Source organism: Puma concolor, chromosome D4 (assembly GCF_028749965.1).
Source record: "Puma concolor isolate L17-30 chromosome D4, mPumCon1.1.hap2, whole genome shotgun sequence".
In the NCBI taxonomy this organism is placed as follows: domain Eukaryota; kingdom Metazoa; phylum Chordata; class Mammalia; order Carnivora; family Felidae; genus Puma; species Puma concolor.
Window position 1 is genome coordinate 60,647,265 of NC_141679.1, and position 26,820 is coordinate 60,674,084.

The 26,820-nt window shown below is 39.2% G+C and overlaps 1 protein-coding gene across 5 annotated transcripts in view; it reads left to right on the top strand.

Annotated features, from left to right (window-relative positions):
• TDRD7 (tudor domain containing 7) overlaps nt 1-26,820 on the top strand; it is a 77,587-nt gene that overhangs the window by 24,228 nt on the left and 26,539 nt on the right. For all 5 annotated transcript variants that reach the window (XM_086683558.1, XM_086683554.1, XM_086683555.1 and 2 more), the window contains 4 exons: nt 6,821-6,894; nt 9,129-9,346; nt 21,493-22,079; nt 25,557-25,743. In XM_086683558.1, coding sequence (XP_086539684.1) covers nt 6,821-6,894; nt 9,129-9,346; nt 21,493-22,079; nt 25,557-25,743 — 1,066 coding nt within the window. The remainder of the gene's footprint in view (nt 1-6,820; nt 6,895-9,128; nt 9,347-21,492; nt 22,080-25,556; nt 25,744-26,820) is intronic.

A 26,820-nucleotide genomic window follows, 5' to 3' on the forward strand; every position in this document is an offset into this window, starting at 1 on the left:
TCTATTCATGTCTTCTGCCAATTCTTAACTGGATTATTTGGTTTTTGGGGTGTTGGGTTTGACTAATTACTTTCAATGTAAGTTTAATCACTTTAAATGTAAAAATGCATGAAAAGATTTTCAACTTCATTAGCCATCATGGGAACGCATATTAAAATGCATATTAAAATGAGATATCATCATGACACACCTATCAGAATGACTAAAGTAAAAAATAGTGATAATACTGAATGCTGGCAAGGATGCAGAGAAACTGGACCAATTGTACATTGCTGTTGAAAATGTAAAATTAATAGCTACTCTAGAAAACAGTTTGGGAAATTTCATTAAAAAACAAAAGCTACTAAACATGCAGCTATCACATGACCCAGCAGTTGCACTCCTGGGCATTTATCCCAGAGAAATGAAAACTTATATTCATATAAAAACCTGTACACAAATGTTCATAGTAACTTTATTCATAATAGTCCCAAACTGAAAACAACCCCAGTGTCCTTTAGTAGGTGAATGGTTCAACAGACTGTAGTACATTCAGACCACAGAATACTTAGCAATAAAAAGGAACAAACTATTAATAACACAGCAACTTTGGTGGATTTCAAGGGAATTCTGCTCTGTGAAAGAAGCCAGTATCAAAAATGCTACATGCTGTGTTGATTCTATTTATATAACATTCTTGAAATGACAAAATTGTAGAGATGGAGAACAGATAAGTGTTTGCCAAATGTTAGGGGTTTAGGAAGTTGGAAGGGTGTGGCTATAAAGGTATAGCAAGAAGGGGCCTTGTGATGGGACAGTTGTGATTATAATGATTATAGTCTGATGATTATAACCAATAAATTATTGATTACAGTGGTGGTTACAAGGATCTATATATGTGGTAAAATTTCACAGAACCACATGCACACAGACACACACACATGCACATGCGCATACATGCAAAACTGGCGAAGTTTGAATAAGTTCTGGATTATACCAATGTCAGTTGCCTGGTTTTGCTGATGTACTATGCAAAGATGTTACCATTGGGGGAAACTGGGTGAAGGGTGCATGTGACCTCTATGTATATTTTTTGCAACTCCCCATGAACTTAAAAGTATTTCAGAATACAGTTGACCCTGAACACCATCAACATGGAGTTAGGTGTGCTAACCCCACACACAGTCAGAAATACACATACAACTTTTGAGCCCCCCCCCCAGTTTGACTGCTAATGTTGACCAAAAGCTTTACTGATAATATAAACAGTAGGTTAACACATATTTTGTGTATTATATGTATTATACATTGTATTCTTACAATAAAATGAGCAAAAAGAAAATATTTTTAAGGAAATCATAAGAGAAAATACATTTACAGTACTGTACTGTGTTTGTCAAAAAAATATGCATCTGGTGGACCTGTGTAGTTCAAACTCATGTTGTTTAAGAATCAAGTGTAGGGGCACCTGGGTGGCTCAGTCGGGTAAGCATCCAGCTCTTGGTTTTGGCTCAGGTCATGATCTCACGGTTCATGAATTTGAGCCCCACATCGGGCTCTGCGTTGGCAGTGTGTAGCTTGCTTGGGATTCCCTCTCTGTCCCTCTTTTTCTGCCCCTCCCCTGCTCGCTCTCTGTGTCTCTCAAAAATAAATAAAAACTTTAAAAAATTTTTAAAAAGTGTAAAAAGTTAAAAAAGGGATAGCAAAAGCCTTATTTGTATGGTTTTAGTTTTGAGAATTAATATATCCTTTTATCTTTTGCCTTTCACTGTAAAAATTTCAAATTTCATATGGTAGAATATCTTGTACAATAATTTCTAAAACTATACACCTAGCTGTCTTCAGCTGTCTTGCTTTACATAGGTTATGTTACAGACTACTTTAACTATAAACTGTTAAAGATGTCATAAAACATCTTCATCAAACCTTTTTTTTAAGAGCATAATACAAATTGAAAGAATCCTTTTAAGAGGAATCTAAATACCACCTGGTGGCAGCTATTATGTGCATCCCTTGGATTATAAAATAAAAAAAAATTACTCTTACCAAAAATAGAACAAGAGCAAAAGCTGTTTTATCTACTTATAAAATACATGAGCAGTAATAGTAAGTAGTAAAAACTATTATTAACTTAACATTTGGAGGGTCACCAAATCTTTTGGGAAGCTGATCAAAGGTATAAATGATTTTCCCAGAAAAATATATGTGTACACATATACATACATCTTTGTATATTCAAGAGATTCATGGACCTCAGAAGCCCCTTCTCAGGATCTTTGGTCAAGAATTCATGCCTGCCAGTTAACAAACTGAAAGGGTTCTAGAAAAATAACATAGCTGATATTTTCTGATATTGTAGGCATCAATCTAAGTTTATCATGTGTCCAGTAAAATACAAAGAGGGGTCAGGAGTAAGGATATATGATTGATTTGTGATTTCTCTGGTTTATATGAGGGAAGGAAATGTGTATATCTAAAATAATATAATATATAACCATGGTATTTTTATTAAAGTGATAAGATTACTAAATGAGGTATTTAATGTATTTATCCATAAAACACAGATAAATACAGTACTGAAGTTCAAGATTCCCATTAGGCCTAGAAAGAGAAGAAATTACTGTGTGTATATTGTAGTGAGTAAGATCATGGACTTTGGATAGGAACAAATGGCTGTTTGGCACTAACCAACAGGCATTATGATTGAAAAGGCATCTTTCAAGTATTAAGCTAAATAAATGTGAATTTGTTGTTGGTTTCTGCTTCTTTGCATATGTTTAAAACTGTTGTGTGTTTAGTATGTGCTAAATATTTGTAGGAAGTATTTTCTAAAATACATTTATTGCTTGGCTCTGATTGTAAAAATACTATGTGTATGGCATAGAAAATTTGCAAAGTGTAAAGAAGTAAAAGGAATTTTTAAAATTGCCTCTAATCCGGAGCACCTGGGTGGCTCAGTTGGTTAAGCATTGGACTCTTGATCTCGGTTCGGGTCATGATCTCACAGTTTGTGGGATTGAGCTTGGAATTCTCTCTCTCCCTCTCTCTGTGCCCCTCCCTTGCTCATGTTCTCTCTCTCTCTCTCTCAAAATAAATAAACTTAAAAAAATTGCCTCTAATCCAAACATAAATGTAAACATTTAAAAGTTGTGGATATATAAAACGTTTAAACATAAATGTAAACATTTAAAAGTTGTGGATATATAAATTTTTAAAAATACAAATGGGCTCTTGCTATATCTTACTATTTTATAACCTGTTTTAAAAGGTAATATATTGGGGTGCCTGGGTGGCTCCATCGGTTAAGCGTCCGACTTTGTCTCAGGTCATGATCTCACAGTCTGTCAGTTCGAGCCCCGCATCGGGCTCTGTGCTGACAGCTCGGAGCCTGGAGCCTGCTTCTGATTCTGTGTCTCCCTCTGTCCCTCCCCGACTCACACTCTCTCTCCCTCTCTCAAAAATAAATAAACATTAAAAAAGTTTTTTTTTTTTTTAAAAAGTAATAATATATTGTTAACCCACATGATTAGGTATACTAGTACATTATCATTTTTAATGTCAGGGAGATCCATTGTCCAGCCTCCTATTGCTGAATATAAATTATTTCCACTATTGTAAGCAATTCTACAATGAAACATATTTGTAGAACAGTCCTTGCGTATATTCATGACTAGTTCCTTAGAATAAATTGGTAGGAAAAGGGTAAGAGGGTATACATTCTAAAGCTCTTACTAATTTGTGCTCTACACAGATTATACCAATTATATTCTAGAAGCATATGGAAGTGATTATTTACCTGTACCCCTGCCAGTACTGGGCCCCACTTTTTCAGTTGATGCCAAAAGGTGGAAAAAATATACCCATATTTTAATTTCTATTTCTTTGACTTTCATTCTTAAGGGGGTTATAATTTTGTCATATGTTTACTTGACCATTTATAGATCTTTTATGAATTACGTGTCTTTGCCCTTTGTACAAACTTTCTGTTGGTTTTTTCTTTTTTCTTTCTTATTTGTAAAAATAATTTATAAATTAAGGATGTTGACCCTTTGTAATATGTTGGCAATATTTCCTCAGTTTATTTAATTTTTGTATTTCCACTATACAAAAACTTTAAAATTTTATATTTTTTTATCTAACTAAATCTACCAATCTGTTCCTTTGTGGCTTCTGTCTTTAGGTATTATGCTTAGAAAAGCATTTTTACCCCAATACTATATAATAGGTCTTCTGTTTTCTTTTAGAATTTTTATGGTTTCATTAAATCTTTAATCCAGAATTTATGTGGTTGTATATCATGAGAGTTAGCAGTCTTGTTAGCCAGATGTCCTAACACCAGTTATTACATAATTTTTTTCTTTCCATGCTGGTTTAAAATGCTGTCTTTACCCATTGTAAATTGTTATAAATATATGACTTGGTTTCTGGCCTTTTCATTCGGAATCATTAATTACCTGTCTAATTCTTTTGCTGTGCCAAACGATTCAGATTATTATAACTTTATAAGGTGTTAATAACCTTTACTCTCTGCTTCCTCCTCTTTCTACTGCTGATTTGGTTTATTACTTCTAACATGTGCTTTTATTACACTTATTGCCACTATCATAGCACTTAGTAGGTTTTGTTCTTATAGATTTTGTCAGTGCATTATTACCTATTTTTGTGTAAGAGGTTATACAAATCTAGCAGCTCACAACACCTAATTATTATCTCCTAATTCCTGTGGGTCATGTATCTGGTACTGCTTAGCTAGGTCCTCTGCTTCAGTCTCTTATGAGGCTGCTGTGGGTATTGGCCATGGATGGGGTGAACTGAGCAAGAATCTGCCTCTGGGCTGACACACATGCTTGTTGGCCAAATCACTTTCATTTTTTCCCTCAGTGCTTGATTTCCTGGCTGTTGGCCAAAGACCACCTTCAATTTCTTACCACATAGGCCTTCCCAATGTGGCCATTGGCTTCATCAAAGCCAGCAAGGAAGAGATTATGCTGGGGCGGGGGGAGAGGGGGGATTTGTAATCTCATCATTTGTAATCCCCTCAGCCTTGAAATATTCTGTTGGTTAGAAGCAAGTTACTCAAGGGAATGAGGTTATATAAGGCTGTGGCTTGGCCACCAGGAGGCAAGAATCACTGGGGGTCATGTCATAGCAGCTTACTACAGTTGGTTTTCTCAACTGTACATATAGTCCATGAGATAGGGGTGTGTTTCTCTTGTTTAATTGTATATCATTCCTGTCTGCCCATGCCCAGCTCATAGTAGGTCCTGAAATAAGTGTTTGTAGGGTAAGACTGTGTCTCTAATAAATGGCGTATGTTTAGATTCGATAGGGTGTTTTTTGGACCAGTCTAAGTATTTGTCTTTTAAAATACTTAATAATTTGTCTTTTAAAATACAAAATAATAAATTTTTTATACTTTTATAAGACTGGTTGGACCACTTTCATCTTATTATGTTTGTTTTTCACATGTCCCTGCAGTTTCCCTTGAAATCTTTCTTTTGCTATGTCAACTGTTTTCTGTCCCATCCATCAGACCTACCTATGCCTGAGCCATATCAGTCCCTGCCATAATCTCTCTGTGCTCCCTCTTTGCTCATAAGCCTCTGCCTGCTAATAGAGCCCTCACAGCTGACTCCAAGCAGAGGAGGGTTCCAGTTTACAACTTTAGGGCTCTGGTGCAAGGGAAAAGAGGGCTGTCTCCCTGCCAGTTCTCTAAAAATAGAAGTTGGATATGTTTTTGGCATCTTCCATTATTACCTAGATGTATTAATATGTAAACATGATGTTCTTATAGTTGCATAGCATCATATATTAAATAAGTTGTATTGGTAGCCTACCATTTAATAATTTCTTGTAGAATTAAAGTATTATGAGGAAATGTTCTTTATTCCAAAGAATTCATCTAATTTTTAGAGTATTCCATACTATCTAAAAGTTGGAAATATGTATGTTGTGTCATTGTCACCTGTTCTAGTTCCATACCCACTGCTGGGCAAGATGTACTCAAAGGTTGATTCAATCATCCTATTCATTCCTACAACATTCACTGCCCTTTGCAAGTACCAAGCACTGCCCTAGGCTCTGGGAACAGGTTATTAAGACACTTGGAGCCTAGTGAGGGAGACTGACATGAACATATATGAGAGAGAGAGAGAGAGTGTGTGTGTGTGTGTGTGTGTGTGTGTGTGTGTGTGTGTCTGTCTGTCTGTCTGGTTTCATTGTCCTCATATTTGGAAAAATCTTCCTATGTATATCCAATGTAATTCATATAAAAATTATTTTGCTGAGTGTATGAAGTGTAGGGAGACAATGCTTTTTCTTTTCTAACTTGCTACTTGAACAGTCCCTCTGTGGTTCGGAATGCCACCTTTCTCACGTGCTAAGATACAGCGTCAATTGAGTGTTTCTAAGCTCTGTATCATTTTACTTATCTGTTTAAGTATTATAAATGTTGTAACTTTATAACTCACTTCAGTATCTGGTGGTATAATTCCTTCATTTTTTGGTTATATTCCAAAATATTCTTTATGATCAACTACTTATTCTTTGCATGGTTTTATTTATTTTGTATTGCCGGTCCCTTAAAGGTGATTAATTGGAAATCTAACTTCCATGTTCTCTTAAAGTCCTAGTTTAAATTTAGCTTTTAACACATTTTCTCTAATATGACACATGAAAGTTAATACCAGTATCATTTTCATTTTTGCTCATTTTGAAATATTCTAATGACTTCTTTTGCTATTCAGTGCCACAGAAACTTTAAATGAAAAGCACAGTGCTTAAAACTTGGCATAGACTTTGATGTTTGAATTTTAACTTACTTTTTTTTTTAACACCTTAGGTTTAGCCCAAAGGCGTCCCTCCCACCACCTTTTCAGATGCATCTCTCAAGAACCTGTGCTAAGGAAATAAATGGTATGTTTTCTAAACATTATCTTCATGATACATTTCAGCTTCTAGAGCCTTAGAACCCCAAGAAAAATATCTGGTGGTGGCTGTTCGCATTTGCTCTCACCCTATCCTATTTATTATCTTTCTTCCCCTCTTTCCTCATTTCTTTAAATTATGAATTGAAGTGATCTAAAGAGAAAATAGTACCTCCAGGGATATCATTATTCTGACATAAGGCCTTCCGCATATTAGATGAGTTCTGTTTCGCTCCATGTGTCACTGAGAGATACTTATGTGCCTTGTCACCCTCTTACTCTTCAGAGGATAAGATGTAAAGCACATAAATATGAGGTTTCAACTCAGAAAATAGTTTCAGATACTCCACCATTTTTAAAAGCTGGGACCCTAAACTATACACAGTGACCACTAAGCATCTTAGTATGATACAAATGATTCCTTGGGTTAGAAGATCCAAAAGAGCTGTTAAGAAAACAGTAAGAAACATAATAAAGTCAAAGAATCTGAAGATTAAAATTGCACACACTTGTCGAGGTGCCTGGGTGACTCAGTCAGTTGAACATCTGACTTGGGCTCAGGTCATGATCTCATGGTTTGGTTCGTGGGTTCAAGCCCTGCATCGGGCTCACTGCTGTCAGCACAGAGCCCATTTCAGATCCTCTGTCTCCCTCTGTCTTACTGCCCCTCCTCCATTCACACTCTCTCAAAAATGAAAAAAAAAAATAAAACATTAAAAAAATTAAAATGCACACACTCGGCATCTGGTCTCCTCCAACCAAAGTATAAATTCCCTGCTCATAGATGCATCTGAGGGAAGTGTTTCAGGATCAGTATTTACATTGCATGAAATTTAAGTGTGATTTTAAATGATCTGCTGTTTCAAGTGTGATTCTGACTGAGTCAAGATCATTTTTTCCATATGAACACATCTCCAGTATTTCTTATGGAAATTACTTGAATCATATGATTTTTGTTTCTGTCAATAACTTTTACACATGTATTTTCTTTTTTTAAATTTCTTTTAACGTTTTATTTATTTTTGAGACAGGGAGAGACGGAGCATGAACAGGGGAGGGTCAGAGAGAGGGAGACACAGAATCTGAAACAGCCTCCAGGCTCTGAGCTGTCAGCACAGAGCCCGACGCGAGGCTCGAACTCACGGACTGAGAGATCATAACCTGAGCCGAAGTCGGCCGCTTAACCTGAGCCACCCAGGCGCCCCTACACATGTATTTTCTGAAACATGGCTACTCCCTTAGAGGTTGTAAATTCTTTTAAAATAGAGTAAGCTTTTTTTCTGCAGAACACTGAGGACTTGTTTCAGGAGGATTGCAGTTCACGGGACAGCTGATACGTACATGCTTACACACAGCCTCTCCTACCTGTTATAAAACAGACTCCTTCGTTGATTTAACAGAAACCACACAAGCTTAGGGGACTCCCAGTGACCCCACAAAACAGATGCATTTGCAGACTCCAACTGTGCATTAGTTACTGACACTCTCTCTTTAAGGGGGGTCTGACCAGTTCTCAGAAGCTCATCTTTTCCTTATTCCTGATCCTTTTATATCATTATTTGGGAAGAACCTAAATAAATTAGTGATGTCCTTATATGGACATTGTGTGCCCTTTTGTTTGCTGAGCCAAACTCAGTCTAGTGCCCTGTGCTGGGTGAGAGCAGAGTTAGCATCCAGCCCTCCTCAAGGAGCTGCTCACCCTTTGGCTTCCTGGCATCCTCAGAGGCTAGAGGCCCCAGACCAGTCTGTGTATCTCTCTACCTGCCAGTTTAAAATAGAACTTCTGTGTATTGCTAAATTGTTTTTCTCATCAATAAAGCAGAAAAACATATTTTAAAACCTGGACATTTTCAAAATTTTCTATAAAACATTCTTTGATCTTACTATTAAAGCACTATCCTAATGCTTTGTGGAATACAGGTTTAAATAAAGCATTGCATATAAACCAGTATTGTCTAAAGTTTAACCTTTCTTAGCTACAGTTAGAGAATGATTGGTTAAATACTAAATTTTATTATTCTCTATGAAACAAGATCATCCTGATGTTTAAATTAGGAAGCACCCTTGTCAGTGTCCTTCTTGGCCTTATTCTGTCCACTTCTAAGTCCCTTGACCCCCATAAGCCTGAAGTGTAACAAAGCCTAATAACACAGATACTAGGTAATGGGGATAATCTAAAATGTTAAGCCTTCTGGTTAATTCTATCATTTTTTTAATTTAAAGATAATTTAAATCAGACTGTTGAAAAACCAAATGTCACGCCTCCTGCCTCTTACACTTATAAAATGGATGAGGTTCAAAACCGCATAAAGGAAATACTAAACAAGCATAACAATGGCATTTGGATATCTAAGCTTCCACATTTTTACAAAGAGTTATATAAAGAAGAACTTAATCAAGGAATTTTACAACAATTTGAACACTGGCCTCATATTTGCACGGTACGTTTCTCCTTACTCCTCCCTTCTGATGCCTGCTCCCTGCCCTTCTTTTCAGATTTTGAGTTATTAATCACATCACCTTTTATACAGGGAGCATGACGCACTTGACATAATATTGCTTCATTAATATTTATCTCTAAGGTTAACATATATTGGTTCTTACTTACGGAGATAGGTCAAGGTCAAGGGCTGTGTGTGTTGTGATTGCTGTTTTTACATATTTTGTTTTAAATTATTTTTAAGTGCATTTTATATGTGGTAATATGTATACCATTTTGTATCAAACTGTTACCAATGGATACTGATAACTTTGCCATTTTAATAACTTGAACTCACTGGTAATAAAACTGCATTTGCCTCAAAATTTTACATGCTGGTTCCTGAGCATTTTTTAGAGACATTCAGCTGAACTGATTTTAGTTATTTTGACTACTTTTTTATACAGTATCTTATTTTAATTTAAAAATGAACGTAGGGTTACGATTTAAAATTTTTGCAAAATTCTTTGGAGGAAAAAATTGACAAGTTAACTGACATCAATTTCTATACCTGTTTCTACTTGAGTGTCTGTTATAATACAATGATGGATCAGAATAGTTTATTAGAAATCCTAGTTCAGCCAGCGATAGAGACAACTAAATTCCTAAACCAAAGTAACTAACTTTCAGGTTTCTTAATGTTTTCATTTACATAGAATGTATTCAATCATGTAACTATTCTAAATGGTAGCATTAGCCGCTACTTGGTGCTTCTGGAATTAAATATACATACAATTTTGTTTTATAGAAGGCTTTCATTTATTTAATTGAATATGTATTTTGGCCCCTGACCTTGTTGGGTAATGCACAGGCCACTCTCTTTTTCTAAGCCCCTGGCCTGAAGACATGTATTTTTGTAACCACTTTTTCCTCCAGGTCACTGACATGCATTCGAGTTCCAGTCACTTTCCAGGCAAAAGTCATTCTTTCATGCATCCAACCTATTTATTCATACACGATTTACTGTGCACCTGCTGGTGCCAGTCACTGACTTAGATGCTAAGAACACCTTAGAGGCATGTCACATGTCAGAATATTCAGTAGGAAGTGGGAAAACAAGAAGAAATAGCAAACTCTGGCAATAAGCTGTTTTCTTCCTTACGAAGTCAAGAATGTTTACAGACTGTAAGAATGTTACCCTGATTTATGTGGAATGTAGGGTTTATTCTTATAATGGGAATTCCTATTAGTTGCTGTTCAGTTCATTCCATTTTTACTCCTTTCTAAGGAGAGTTTTCTCACTGGTTGCAGGTTCAGCAGCGTTGATGTGCCCACTCAGATTTCCCTCATCTTGAGGGCATTTTTGATATTTCACCGCGCTACTCAGTTTAGAGGTTCAGGGCATGGAGACCCTTCTCAGGGGTGGATAGGGTTCTTTTATTTTTTATATCCATAGACAGTCATGAACTTATAGCACATCTCAGTGAACTTAGAGCCTTTTTTTTTTGGTCAGGATACACATATAACTCACTATAAAGCTTTGATTTAAAAAAAAAAGTTGTCTTTGGAGTAAAGTTTTAAAAATTAACTCCACAGAATCTTCTTAATGTACTGTTGTTTCTGGTTACTTTATTTTATACTCCATGATAATTACTTTTGTTTGTGTAGCTTAATTTATAGCTTTTGGGGGAAATTTTCATCTGTGTTATCTACGTGTCTGCAAAGCCCCAAAATCTCTCTTGCTAGGATTATAGGTGAGAGAGTATCTCTTTGATGTTAAAACCTTACTTAAAATGAAGGGTTTCCTACTAAATTTCAGGAGCTGCAACAACTGACTTTTTATTTTTTGGTTGCTCAAATTCATCTTTCTTGCGTGATTATTTTCTGTTCAGGAGGTAAGGGTAGAACCCGAAGCAGAAATAGGATATACCTTCCTTATCTATATGCTGTGTCTCTCAACTTTGAGTAGGACTTCTTAGGTGCAATCACTATAAATTATTAGGGATGAGAATTGCTTAGTGTAAAAGCATTACATCTAAGATACCAAAAACTGCCAGTCTTATTGATGTCTATTGATATTTTTCAAAACTCTTTTTATAACATCTAAATATTCTTTAATAGCCTACTGGTAAACAGTTTTAAACAGTTACGCCATGGTTATTTATAGACCGCTTTAAATAGTTATACTACCATGCTTGTTTTTCTTTTCTTCTGACTTCTTGCTTTCCACTTTGGTGAAAAGCAGAAACACTGAGAGCATGACCAGAGCTGATACTATTACAGGCAAGGACAGACATCCTCAAATGCAGCACAGAAAAGTTAGGGTAAGGAAGATTCGGTCTTGTATTCGGTATGTATCTCTCTATATGGCTTATCGTGTAACCGAAGAAGAAACCCAAGTGCAGTGTATTTCCATATTGTTTTTTAAAGGACTTTCTCAGGGCACCTGGGTGGCTCAGTCGGTTAAGTGTCTGACTTTGGCTCAGGTCATGATCTTGCAGTTTGTAAGTTCGAGCCCCACTTCAGGCTCTGTGCTGACAGTTCAAAGCCTGGATTCTGCTTCAGATTCTGTGTCTCCCTCTCTCTCTGCCCCTCCCCCAACTCGTGCTCTGTCTCTCTCCATCTCTCAAAAATAAATAAACATTAAAAAAGCTTTAAAAAAAGGGCTTTCTCCCCTGATCATATAAAACCTTCTATATAAAAAATGAAAAATAAAGCTATGAGGGGCACTTGGGTGGCTCAGTCGGTTAAGCATCTGACTTCGACTCAGGTCATGATCTCATGGTTCGTGGGTTCAAGGCCTCTCAGCACAGAGCCTGCTTCAGATCATCTGTCTCCTTCTGTCTCTGTCCCTCCCTCAGTTGCACGCATATGCTCTCTCGCTCTCTCTCGCTCTCTCTCTCTCTCTCTCTCTCATAAATAAACATTTATACAAAAAGTAAAACTATGAAAGTAAAATCACCCATTTATACATATGTACAGTGGATACCATATATACCTGCAAGACTCAGAGATAACCACTTGCAGGTATTTCCATTTGAATATCAGAATGGGCAACATGAGCTTCTGGGGCCAAATAGCAGCTCTGAAATTTTACTTTCATGGAGGTTTTGATCAGCTGTATGCAGTATTCCATTTCGCAGGGATGTTGGATTGCATTTTGATGCAGGCAGAAGGATGCTTTGACTCTTTGGTTCTTCATCTTGGGAATCATCCCGACAACAAAGTGTGGATTGGGTTTTGAAAGCTAAAGAGAATATAAAGTTATACTCACCATAATGAACCAGTTGCATAGTGTTCTAGGCAACTTGTGAGGGAAATGGAAACTGCAGGAGCTGTCCTGGAAAGGCAAAGAGCCCAAGATGGCAGGCCTTAGACCAAGGGTACTGGAGTCCAAGCATTTCCATTCAGTCCTTGGAGGAGGACAACACCTCTTGGGTGTTGTTGGTCTTATTAATAATGTTCTTCTTAACTGCTGTGTTTGGCTAGTATTTATGAAATGCTGCTGTGAACCAGACACTGACCTGGGTGTTGGAATAATAGTAAACAAGACAAACATGATCCTTGCCCTTATGGAACTTCTTGTCTAACAGAGAAAATAAACATGGAACAAATAATGATAAACCTGCGATTGTGTTGAAGGAGAAGGGCAGGGTGCTGAGGAAATGTGTAAACAGGAGGGCCCAACTTAGCATGATGAGTCAAGAACTTCCCAGAGGAGGTGGCTGCTACACTAAAACCTGACAGGTGAACTGAAGTAAGTTAGGCAAAGGAAGCAGCTCATACCGAAGCCCTGAGATGGAAAGAAAAACAGGGCTTTTTCAACTGAAAGAAAGTAAGGAGAGAGTGGCTCAAGAAGAAACTCAAGAGGCAAGCAGAGGCTAGGTCACCTCGTGAAAGAGTCATCATTTGGTGGGAACTTAGCGGATTCCCCCCACCATGAGGTCACCCAGGATCCAGAGCCTCTGACAGACTTGGATTTCTGGTAAAATTCCAGATCTTATAACAATGACTGTTGAGCCTCAGAGATTTTGTCGACATTCTCTACTTTCTGCAGTATGGGTAGAGAGAGAAGCCTCTCCATTCCCACATGAGCCAGAACATCTGTCTGTATTCAATGTCTTACCTAAAGCTGCAGAGAGAGCTGGGGGGCTCATTCTTTGAGCCAGACAGGACCACAGGCACTCAGCTGAGAATTTGTACCCCGCTTCAGTGACCTAGAGGATGAACATTGGGCAACACTCTGAGTTGTCCTGGAGGCACAGCGGCCTTCGTTACCAATGTGGCATTTCGTGAATGAGAGCATGACATCCTAGAACATAAAATGTGAGTGACTAAAAAAAATGCCCAATTGTACTAATTATTCATGCTTTGATAAAAAGTTTTTACTGTTAATCTGCATTTTTGTTAAGTGTCATCTTCCTACCCACTGGAAAGCACTACGCTTCAAGTTGTTTAGTACTGTAATACCTCAGACTTTAAAAAATGTGTCACAGTGGTGACGGCTGTCTCACCACTTACAAAGATACGTTTTTATAGTTTGGGATGTTCAGGAATGTTTCTGTGGTAATTAATTACATAAGATAATAAGGCACCTGTCAGCCCATGCAAAGTGAACTGCCCTTTTTTTAAAGCCTGGATATTTCTGGGCTAAGAATGAACAACTTGGATTTCTAAGGAAGTGAGTGTAAATCGAACAGCAGTGATGCATGCTCAGACTTAATGGTATCGATACAATCTATATAGCAATGCCAGCAAAAGCCACAGTGAGAAGGTAAACTGAGGCCTTGAAAGTATAGCCATAATATCTCATTGGAATCCAATTTCTTTTCTCACTTTTCACCAATAAAAAAATATGTAGTGAACACACTGGAACAGTTTTTAAATTTAATTTCAGTGAGCATCTGAATAGGAGAAAGAATAGCTCTGTGGCAAAATCAGAACAGAGACATTGGTGTGTATGATGTTGCTGTGCTGGACTTGAATAGAGCAACTGCCCGTCGGACCCTAGAGTATGATAGAAGGAGTGTGGGCTGGGGCACCTGGGTGGCTCAGTCCATTAAGCATCTGACACTTGGTTTTGGCTTGGGTCACGATCTCAGAGTTTGTGAGATCAAGCCCCACGTTGGGCTCTGCACTGACAGCATAGAGCCTGCGTGGGAATCTTTCTGTCTCCCTCTCTCTCCCCCTTCATCACTCTCTCTCTCTCAAAATCAATAAACATTAAAAAAAAAGAGTTTGGGCTTTGGAATTCCATGTTTGCCTTGCCATTTCTTGGCTGCATTGCTTTCAGCACACAAATCATCCTCTCAGGTCCCGACTCTTCTCTAAAATGTGACTGTTTCATAGCACCTGTGTGGCTCAGTTGGATGTCTGACTTTGGCTCAGGTCATGACTTCATGGTTCATGGGTTTAAGCCCCACGTCTGCTCTGTGTTGACAGCTCAGAGCCCAGAGCCTGCTTTGGATTCTGTGTCTCCCTCTCTCTCTGCCCCTCCCCCACTCACGCCCTGTTTCTGAAAAATGAATAAACCTTAAAAAATTTAAAAAAAAAGTGTGACTATTTGTACCCATTGCATAGGGTTGTTGGAGTAAAGTGAGAGAAACTATAAAAAGCAGCTGCCGGTATGATATCAGACACATAGCAGGTATTTAGGAAAAGGCTGTTTTTGTTTTGTTTTGTTTTAGAGAGAGAGAGAGAGAGAGCAGGAAGACCGGCAGGGAAAGAGGGAGAGAGAGAATCTTAAGCAGGCTCTGTGCTCAGCACGGAGTCTAATGCGGGACTCCATCCCACTACCCTGGGATCATGACCTAAGCTAAAATCAAGAGTCAGATGCTCAAACCACTGAGCCACCCAGGGGATTCAAGGCTATTATCTTTTGAAGGGCAGCCCAGCTTAAACTAAAGCAGGTTATATATAACCCACTGGTAAACCAGAGACATGCCCAGCAAGCTCTACAAAGGAACTTATCTCAGTGAAGATAGAGGAAAAATTAAAGAAGGAAGAACAAAAGTTTAAATTGAGAGAAGATAAAGAGCAATAGATGACTGAAGTGAAAGGGATCGAAACTCCGAGATGAGGTGAGTTTCCGTTATCTTGGGGGCACAACCTCCACCCCCAAAGGTAATGAGAACATACCTAGAATACCTACTTAGCCTAGAAGGCACAGTGAAAGCCGCCACTGCCGGCCAAGATCATCCCAAAAAGCTGTGCACACATTTAGCCAGGAGAAGATGCCCTTGTCTTCCTGAGAGAAACTGAGCAAGAGCCTGACCTTGAGCCATGCTGAATGAAAAAGACTTGAAGTCTGTTCTAATATAGTCGCAGTCAGCATCAGTTAGAAGTCCGTAGTAGGAAAAGGGGTGAGAGGTGAGAGAGAGTATGAGCCTTGAAATGTATACAGTCTGTAAAACTACTCATCCAAGGTGGTGGAAAGAGTTTAGTTTCTCTGAGCAGATGGTTTGTAAACAGTCAGGGGTTACCCTCTACAAGAAACTTTTTACTTTTACCTTTGATTAAATATCTGTGGAATATTCTACAAACACTTGTACTTTCTTGAACAGAAGCAACTAAAAACTTGTAACTGTTTCTGAATACCTCGGGTTTGGCATCACTAGCATTGGTAAAGCACTACAGAGAGGGTGGCAGATGTAGGTGGTGTGGAACCTTGAGATGTGGGGGTTAGCTCATCTCTGTACTTCTCTGTGTGTAACTTATGCCCCACCCACTGCCCTTACAGGCTTCACCTCCCAACCTAGGTTGTCTTCATTGTGGCCCAATGATGCCATTGGGGACCATTTTCTCATCTCTTTCTCGTTGTCTGACTTTTCCAGTACTTCTCAGCTTTAGCAAAAAAAAGACTGAGCTCTTAAGGAGGTCATTAACCACTCAATCTTTCTTTCTGTGAACTGGCTATTCATAGGGTACTAGCTTCTTGGTCAGTAACTCTTCAATGTTTTCACTGTTGCAAGGTACTCAGGGGTCTTTATTCACTGCTGAAGTTGAGTTTTTAAACTGGTTTCTTTTTGAAGTTCAAAACCTTGCCAATGCTTTGGAGAACTGGGAATCAGATCTCCAGGTAAATATGATTTTTTTGTACTGGTGGAAATACAACTGTGGCTGGATAAGGCCTATACAACTGTTTTGGAAAACTTTTATTTAATTAGACAATACCAATTCTGTCATAGAATCATAAAGAAAATTCTAATTCTATGAAACACAGTAAGGTTACCTCAGCAGCTTATGCTGTTTAGTTAGCAGATGAGACTTCCATAGACTCGAAGGATTTTGGCTTCAGGAATTTAAGTTTACAGCACAGGTAAAATCAGATAGGAAGAAGTAAAGACCTCTTAGAATGAAGAGGAAGCAAGTTTCTAGACTCATGGGGTAAAGACTTTTATGTGTGTGAACAAATGGGGCTCCTGAAGAAATTGATGTTTGAAAGTCTTGGGCCTTACCTATACCAAACCTACTATGTCTATCCTCAATTTACAAAATCCCAGAGGTGTGTGAGAGAAGTATCTCACTGCAATTCCAAATGAGGCAGAAATCAAACTAAATATAATGAACTTGTGGGGATAAAGTCTAAGGCATATCAGGTACCAGAATCTTCTGATGAGTACCAAAGGAGATGGCTTGAACTCTGTGGTGTAGGGAGTTAATCTTTTATGTTACCTACCTGTCTTTCCTGTGGGGTCTGGAGGTGCAGTGGGGGTGAGTAAAGATATGAAGTTCTAGGTCATGCCACCTCCCAGTCATTGAAATGGTAGCTTTTTAAGTGGATAGCCGAAGTCCCCTCCCCCCCACCAAAAAATGTAGAGCCACAAAACAAAACATGGAAGAAAAGAGTAGGATTATGATATTGAATCTTCTTCTACAGAAGGTTTATGACTCCCTCCTCAGATACGTATCTGGATCAGGTAAACTAAAGGTGTAGAGCACCCTTGTAAGAGATAACTGAAATGATGAGCTGCTGATATATCAAACTAAGATATAATAAAAGCCATATTTCAGGTAGCTGTTGACTTACCTTGGTCATTTGTGAAGGCTAAAGAAAGCTTTCTACTTGGGGGCTGTGACAGGAGATCACATGTCAGTCTGGTCAGATGCACCAGAGCACAGTGAATAATGGACACCACACTGTAACCCACGTTATAGCAATTCCTTGTCTTTGGGGAGATTGCCATAAGTTTGGGATACAGTAGTAGGTATCTTTCCTAAGCCTAGTTACCAGAAAATTAAAAAGAGACAAAGACACATTTTGTGGAGGATAGGTAGCAATCACTGTAGAATGCCTGGGAAAAGCAAATTTTCATTCATATGAAAATTTTAAAACAAAGTTGAAGTTGAAAAAAATTACATATAAGTTCAAAAATTACATCTGTGAGAGTTAGGTTTTTTAAGTTGAAATGACATGAATTTCATGATTTTTCCCTTTGAATTCAGTAACCCTTCAGCCAGTCTCCAAAGATTGCTTGGAAAGCATGTGGACCAGACATATTATCCATATCACCAAGCTTATCCATGAATATTTGTCTAATGTACTGAAGGACATCTCATTCAGCCTTGGTTAGTGTCAGGTTCAGTTCCGGAAATCAGGCCTATGTTTAATCTTAGTAAAGGCTGAATTGAATTTAAAGAGGCCAAATTACTGGAGAACAAAGTAGAGTTTAGGCTCATAACCAATCCTCTTGAGACTGAGGAAGAAGCACATTGGAAAATGCCTACAATTCAAGGAACTAGTCATTTGGAGATAGGGGGTGGTTATCTAGTTTAAACAATAACAGTAAGATGAAACTGCTTAGGAAAGAAATCTGTCTTCTAGTTCAGGTGGTTATTTGGCTGTTGTTAGAAATTCGGATAAACTTAGGCTTGTTGGTTAAAAATCTACTTTATAGGCTGACTGGAGAAGCTTGACTTAAATGTTGTAGACAGAGCCCTGGAAGCTTACTAATTCCAGATGATCTTTTAGCATTATTATGATACAAAGGTCAGAGAAGAAAGGGAATTTTGTGCCCCTTAAATGGCTGCAATGTTCATAAACTTCTGTTGAGGTAGTAATTCCTGGTGAGAAGAACTCAGTGTGCTGGCCATGTTCAGAGATCATGTCTAGAGATTTGATAAAGGGCATTGTTAGGTAATTGGTCCTGATCACATCTAAAGCACAGGTGGGAATGGAAGCTTTGGGACTGGAAGTGGAGGAGGCCGTTTTGTTTTGTTTTGTTTTGTTTAAGGTTTATTTATTTATTTTGAGAGACAGAGGGAGAGGGGCAGAAAGAGAGGGAGAGAGAGAGAGAATCCCAAGCAGGCTCTGCACTGTCAGCATGGAGGCTGATTATGGATTCGAGCTCAGGAACCGTGAGATCATGGCCTGAGTCAAAATCGGATGCTCAACCAACTGAGCCACCCTGACACCCCTAGGGGACTGTTGAACAAACACTGAAGTATCTCATGTTCCAGTTCACTCACTGGAAAGAAAAGGGTCATAAAACTGAAGAACCCTTCCTGTCCTCTCTTGAGTTAGAAGAAGCCATGTGGACAGTTGGGGCATGGGGCTTGTGAGAGTTATTATAGATAAATAAGATATTCCACTGAAATTAGTTTCTACCATCCACCTTGGAGAAGGTATTGCAAAAAGTTGAAAAGAGGTCTGTAGGCAAAGAACGAAGATGGGCCCCGAAGCCTCAGCTGGCTTTCAATATGGAGGACTGTCATGTCTAAATCTAAGATTACATTAATTGGGATTCTATATGACAAGTGGATAATTCACATAGAACTCTATTTTATATCTGCATTTGCTCCAAAAGTATGTTTCTCAAACCCTTCTCTGGATACTGTATTCTTGTATCTTATTAAGTGTCTTAAAGCACGGTGAGGATTGCCATTTTAAGATTTCAGATTTACAGACATGAATCTCAGGGCACCTGGGTGGCTCAGTTGGTTGAGTGCTGACTTTAAATTTTTTTTTTTAACATTTATTTATTTTTGAGACAGAGAGAGACAGAGCATGAGCAGGGGAGGGTCAGAGAGAGAAGGAGACACAGAATCTGAAACAGACTCCAGGCTCTGAGCGGTCAGCACAGAGCCCGACGCGGGGCTCGAACTCAGGGACCGTGAGATCATGACCTGAGCCGAAGTCGGACGCTTAACCGACCGAGCCACCCAGGCACCCCGTTGAGTACTGACTTTAGCTCAGGTCATGATCTCACAGTTCATGGGTTCGAGCCCCACATTGGGCTCTGTGCTGACAACTCAGAGCCTGGAGCCTGCTTTGGATTCTGTGTCTCCTCCTCTCTCTGACCCTCCCCCGCTCATGCTGTTTCTCTCTGTCTCTCAAAAATAAATAAATGTTACCAAAAAAATTTTTTAACTAAATAAAAAAATTAAAAAAATAAAAACATGAATCTCAAGACCATTGAGAGCAAAATGAGAAATGGTCCAAATATTTATATCCCTAAGTCTTAAAATTAGGGACATAAACTGTAACTGTCCTATAATGCACCAACCAGAGTGTCAAAAGGTGTCAGCAGCAGGAGTCCACCAACGATGATAGGGAATGCCAGCAGGTGCTAAATGCAGACTAAGTTGCTTCTGCTTTTATTGATGCTTGGGGTTTTGGGCATGGACTTTCCCCCCAGTCCTCAAAACTTCAACACACGTTGGCAGAAGAATGTGAGGAGGAGAACCTAATGTTTTATACTTGTGTTAATATTCATCCTTCTCATGTATCACCTAGAATATATAGTCAGGACTAAAAGGTATCTATCTTAATATTCAATTGACTACACCTCTTGACTTTTTAATGCTCTTCTTGGGTAACAAGACAATACCTTCTTTGTGTGTACATATTTATGTTCTTCCTAAGCATTATGTAGAAAATGAGTTAGAGGGGTCAATGTTCTTTACTAACAAGCTACTCAGTGTACTTTAATATTCTATTCTTCTTGGGAGAGGGAGGACTTCTTATAAGTTTGTATTATTACCTTAGTGGTCTGGAATGTTTTTCCAAGGACTCAAATTGCAGCTAAGGAATAACTGAATAGGATCTGACAAAATAGGAACATCTTAGAGGGCTGTCAATGCTAACTTCAGTCTAATCAAAGGTTGAGAAACCTTTTTTTATAAAGGGAGAGGTAGTAAATATTTTAGGTTTTGTGGGCCAACAGCTGTGTCATTGTTACCCATAGTCTGGCACAACCACTCAACTCTGCTACTGAACTGCAGAAGCAGGCCTCCACGATGCATAAGCAAATGGGCATGGCTGTGTTCCAACAAAACCTTATGTACGCTGAATTTCATCTAATTTTCACATCACAAAATAATTCTTTTGATTTTTTTCAACCATTTAAAAATACACAAATCATATTAGCTCATAGGCAAGGCAAAAACAGGTGGTAAGATCAGCTTGTACCCTGGTCTAGTAATAGAAAGGCTTACAACTTGGAAAAAGTGGCACCATGCATCAGTTTCTCTTCTCTTTCTTCTCTTATACAAAGAGATGCCATCGAGCCATAACTCTCAGAAATGTTACACAGATAAAATTAGAGATTGGATGATGTACAAATGCCAGGCATTTTTATCTCTTGTTCTTTGGAGGGGCAACTTTTAGCTAACTTTCTACTTTAGTGGTTGTAAAAACTATACCTTGTCTCTGGAGAGTCTTTTTCTAAATAACGTAAAGCTAAGGGTTTTCTCAGGATACTACAAGAAGAAGAAAAAAGCTAGCTCTTCAGGTTTGTCTGAAGATGTCCTAACTTTCTTCCCAGTGGTTTATTCCTGACAGTTCTGATACCTTTTCACGGCTTCATCCCACCTTGTATTTAGTCAGTTTGTAAGCTGTTGCTTTGGATTTGACAGAACTAAATGAGATACCTGGCTTATGGGGCAGAAACTCTCATGATTTCATAGGGTTGTTGGAGGCCAGATGCCTCATAAGGGAAATTCGTGCTATTTTATTTCCCTGTTTATTTCTAAAACGTGGCTCATGATGTCGTTTGTGGATGAAGGCAAGGGATTAAGTCTTAGTGGTTGAGAAGAGTAAAATGTACACTTTTGTTTCTCTCGATTGACTTGAAAACAGTGTCATTCTCATTTAAAATGCATTGATGTGTTTTCAGGTTGTTTGCAGCCATTGAAATATCTGTCATTTGCTTTATTTAAAAATTTCAGGTGGAAAAACCTTGCAGTGGTGGTCAAGATTTACTTCTTTATCCAGCTAAGAGAAAGCAGCTTTTGAGAAGTGAACTGGATGGTGAAAAAGTGCCTCCATCCCCACTACCTGCTCCAAAACAAATACCGCCATTAAAAGGGTGTCCAGCAGTTATGCCAGGAGACTTTAAAGAGAAAGTTGCGGAGCTTCTGGCGAAATATTCAAGTGGTCTTTGGGCCAGCGCACTCCCCAAAGCATTTGAGGACATGTACAAAATGAAATTCCCTGAGGATGCCTTAAAAAATCTTGCCTCGCTTTCTGATGTATGCACCATAGACTACATTTCTGGAAATCCCCAGAAGGCCATTCTCTATGCTAAACTTCCATTGCCCACTGACAAAATCCCAAAGGATGCAGGGCAATCACATGGCGATTATGATATCAAGTCTATGGTCGAACAAGAATATTTGCAGATAGAAGAAAACATTGCCAAAAGTGCTGATACCTTTGTGGAGAATACACCAGTTCCTCCGTTAATCATTCCGACTGAGGCATCCCCATCTGTATTGGTGGTTGAACTGAGCAACACAAATGAAGTGGTTATCAGGCGAGTTTTATTTTCTAATTCTTTAGGATACTGCTGTACTGTTGTCACTTGGCTATTCTTCCCGTGGATGCTGGAAGTTGAGGAAAAATAGTATATTTTTAGTTCTGTAGAGTTATAATGAAGTATAACCGTAATTCTTGTTTTTACATCTTGTACATTTCTCTCAACTGCCAGAACTGTGTTTGTATCTTTTAGGAGATTAATTCTTATTTCTTCTACATTAATGGTTATATATGTACATTTGTCTCTCCCAGTAGACAGTGAGCATCTTGAAATCAAAGCACTTTAAAAAATTAATCTCTGCATATATTCTGAATATTTGGTAGATTTGTTAAATATGCAACTGTTCTCATGAGAAAAGATAACAGTATTAAAATTGGAATGATAATATGGTCTGAATGCAAGAAGAATCTATGTCAAAAGCATAATGATAACTGTGTATATCAAAAGCAATGAATGTCTAATCCATAGAATAAGTAAGTCACCCACTAGGTAGGTAATACTATTTAATCTGGGACTGTGTAGCATTTTACAGAAGTCAAAATAGCCAAGCACTGCCTACCTAGTACAATACATAAGATTAGCCCTTGGAGCCAAAGGTACTCTCTGGTTACTTGGTCCTTTTGATATCATCGTTGCCTGGGCGGAAGAACCATTGCCAAAGTGGCTGATGATAGCTGGAATTACAAAAGATGGTTCAGCCCCAGGCACCCGACATGGACTTTTGGAGAAAATATAGAATACATAGAAGATATTAAAAGACTATAATTTGTAGTTTCTAACTTGGGATAAAGAATGGAACCAGTGTAGCTGGATCTCTGGAGGCACCAGCCTAGAGTATGGCTGTGGACAGAAAAGGAAAAGGCTGAATCAGAACAGTGTCCAGGCTTCTTCAACCAAAATGTTGAAATTTGGGCTGTTACTTCTCCAGAGAATCATAGGTAAGAGTCTGAGTGGATAATGAAGTGGAATCAAGTGTCTTGGTATGCTCAAACTAGATTGTACAGAACCTTTAGAGAGGTCTTATTCTGTACAGAGGTAGTAAATGAATAAAGCTTTTATTCTAAGATGCTGTATTGCCTGAAGATGTAAATGGATTGTTGAGGGTTGGGGATTCCACTGTGGTTCACTAATAAATTGAAGTAAAGGAAGGATGTTGAGGAGCACATTGCTAACTCCTACTGTTTAGAAGAAATCTAAGTCTGCCTCCCTGGCAGGATCCTTTGGTGTGTGTTACTATTAGCTGTCGGATCTGTTGTCAGAGACCAAGCACCCAGCACTGGGCTCGACATCGACAGATCATATGATTTCTGATGTTCTAACCAAGGGTTGGCAGGAATCTGGATCAGGTCCGGGACTTCAGTAGAAGGGTTCTAATCTATGTCAGGATGATTAGGTCCAGGTCTTCAGATTGTTTAGATCCCCTTTTCCAATATAAATTTGAATCCTGGAGTTAGCATTCTACCTGTTCAGCACAGTTGCTGGCAGCCAGCAAGCATGATGGGTAATGTGTGCTGTTAGATCCACCCAAGGTCAATGGCATCCCCCACCCACCAACCCAGAGACTCAGTAGATTCCAACCAGGCTGAGCCCTATTCTATATTCATGTCTTCACCCAGGTAGACAGTAGGCTCTGGAAACTAGGCCTGTGACTCATGAAGGGTCTGAGGAGGGGTTGTGGCACAGACCTCATATCAAGTGTGGGAATCCTTTGTCTTCAGTGTCAAAAATTAACTTTGTGAAACTTTGTACTTACGGAATACCTGAATTAGCCTACATATCATTCTTTGCCCACTTGTTCAGGTAATTGGGAGACAGTGCAGGACTTCATTCTTCCCACTACCCACCGTCACACCAACCATAATATCACCTCCACCCAAGCCAAGTAGCCATTCTTCTCTGCCAGTTGTCATTGAGAGCGGATTTCATGCTGCTTCTCTCCACCTTCCTCCTCCCTAGCGGGTGCCTGTGCTGAACACACGACCAAGTCACAGGCTGCTGCCCAGGCCTCCGGGCCGGTTAGGCTCCCAGGGCCGTGGCAGCACTAAAAGGAGGACCTGTGAGACTCCAGGTCTGGGAAATGGGCACTCGGCAGAGCTACAGACCTCCTGGGGGACGTCAGAGCTGAGAGGCAGCTGCACCCCAGGCAGCACCTTACCATTTGTAAAGCTCAGTAAACTTAACCAGCAGAGTGTGACAAAGCTTCTTCAGCTGTTTCTGGAGTAAATAAGATGCATGCAATATTTGGTTTTAAAATAGCCATTGCTCAAAAGAGGCATTCTTTTCATTTTGTGTAGGACCTTTTAAAGCTTTTTTAACTCTAGTAACAAATAGATTGAATAGGGTATCTTCTGTCCTGCTGATAGTTACCAAGAATGCATGAAAACATTTTCAGAAGAGTAGTCTCTTAAAGCTGTATAGGAGCACTTGGGCCCTGGGTAAAAGCGGAACAGTGCAAAGGGCAATGTGCTTGTTGGCATACCCCCCATCTCCCTAGTCAGTGATTCTGGTGCCGTTACAGCATAGCTGCCAGCTAAAAAGGCTTCATCCTGTGGTTGAGACAGCTCCTGTTATAGGAGCTGAACTTGATTTGCTGGGTTTCACATCCTAGAAAGAGGCCTTTGATGGAATTGTCCCTAAGTACTAAAAGGCAAGAACACAAGAGCCTATTTGTGGCACAAAGGGAAATAGTGTGTTTTAATAATCAACTGGGACGAGGTGACTGCAGTTTTAACAGCAGAAAATTGTAGAAGGAGATAGGCCATATCCTGAAAAAGCCTTCTCAGAAAGCATACAATTTAAGAGAGATTTAGCTAGAAGCTATCATCTCTTTAAGGGTATCAGAGCTCAATGTTTTGTTGTAATTTGTTTAAACTTGTCCAGTAAGCTGGGGAGATGGGTTGTCACATGGTTGTGTTTAGTGCATTTAAGGCTTTGTTTTTCTCTCTTAAAATTTCGTTGGTTGTCAGGGCTTGAGTCTTGTTCAAACGCAGCCTTAAGGCAAAACCACCAACTGGATTCTCTTCTCAGTAATCCACAAAGATTTCCAGCAGCCTTAGTAAAAAAATCTTAAGCAGACTCTTGCTAATCTGGCCTGCACTGGTGTCTCCATTTTCCACCATATTTTCCTCTCTTCCCTTCCCTTGAATCTTTTCTCAGCCTCACCCTCACCGAAGTTTCCCTGACTGCTTACTGTTACATCCTCCAGCTGTCTGGATTGTTGTCAAGCATTTGATCTGGTGTGTTCGGCCCTGGTGTTGTTTTACATGAGCCCCATAATATTATATTTTCCTTTATCAAGACAGAAATGTTTGCTAAATACGTGTTCTCCTACCCATTGACATAATCCATGTCTGAGACTGGAAAGATGGCAGTAGAAAAGAAATGAGAGTGTCGTTAGTGAATTCCTGGTGAATTCCTGTCATTTTCCTCCTTCTGGGTTGCTTCATTTGTGGTCTCTTCCTTTAACTAATTCAGGTATGTGGGCAAAGACTATTCTGCTGCTCAGGAATTAATGGAAGATGAGATGAAGGAGTATTACAGTAAGAACCCCAAGATCACACCAGTCCAAACTGTGCATGTTGGGCAGTTACTGGCTGTAAATGCTGAGGAAGATGCTTGGTTACGGGCACAGATCATCTCGATGGATGAAAACAAAATAAAGGCAAGCACTGTTTACTTTGTCATAGCATTATGAAGAGGCACACATTATTTTTCAAACGTAGGTGTTGCTTCTAATATTGTGTCCTTCCTAACTCCATTTAGTTTTTTCCAGAAGTTGACAAGATAATATCTGTAAAAGATTATCCCTATCAGCTTTTAAGTCCATGGTAGTCATATGATCTCAGAGTTCGAGTTTAAAAAAAAAAGAAGAAAAAAGTCTTCTCCATGGCAGTATTCATAACCCATGATATAATCAGGAAAGGGTCTTTATTTCCATTTTCAGGAGAGACATAATAATTACCGATCAAAGCTCTGTGGGATTCCTAGCAAGATCAGCACTTTGGAGTAAGGGAAGCAATACAGACCAGAGGACGTGACATCCCCCCCTCCCCTCTTATGCAGCCAGCCGAGGACCCCAACAGGACTCAGGTTGTGCCCCAAGAGCTGAGTGTTGCACTGTCCGTCCTCTTGGAGAAGTCAGAGGACTCTTTGGCCTGTCTCTTGCATCAGCAGGCTCCAAGACTTCCAGACTTGGCCATGTTCTTGGCTGTCAACCTCTGCCCCATGGCTTCTTCTTTCCTTCAGTGCAGAGATGGAGAATGAGAACTCTCTTACTCTCAAGGCACAGTTTTGTCTGGGTTTTGCAAGCAGGGAAATATACTTCTATTTCTGCAGCCTCTGTTCCATAATTTGAAACCTATTTAATTATGGTGTTGTCAGTCCCTGGCAAATAACCTTTGTGTGTCACTGAGTGCAGATACTGCTCACTGAACCTGGGCTTAGGTCCATCAGATACTCTGCCCTGAAACCCCTGGCCCCAGGCACAGGGTCAGGAGGGTCAGAAAGGGTACTTGCTGTTTCTCACCCAGATGGTTCAATACAAGAGGCCCTGGCCCTCTATGGAAGCAAGCTCACCCTAACCACCGAGCCACCCTTAGCCACTCACAGAGAAATTTAGGAAATTCTTTAACTAAATCTACAAAGATACAGTTTTTAAGCAATTTGGTCTGACTATAAAAATCTGAAAATTGGAACGGTTTGGCAGTTTCTTGGAAAGTTATTACACTTACCATCTGAC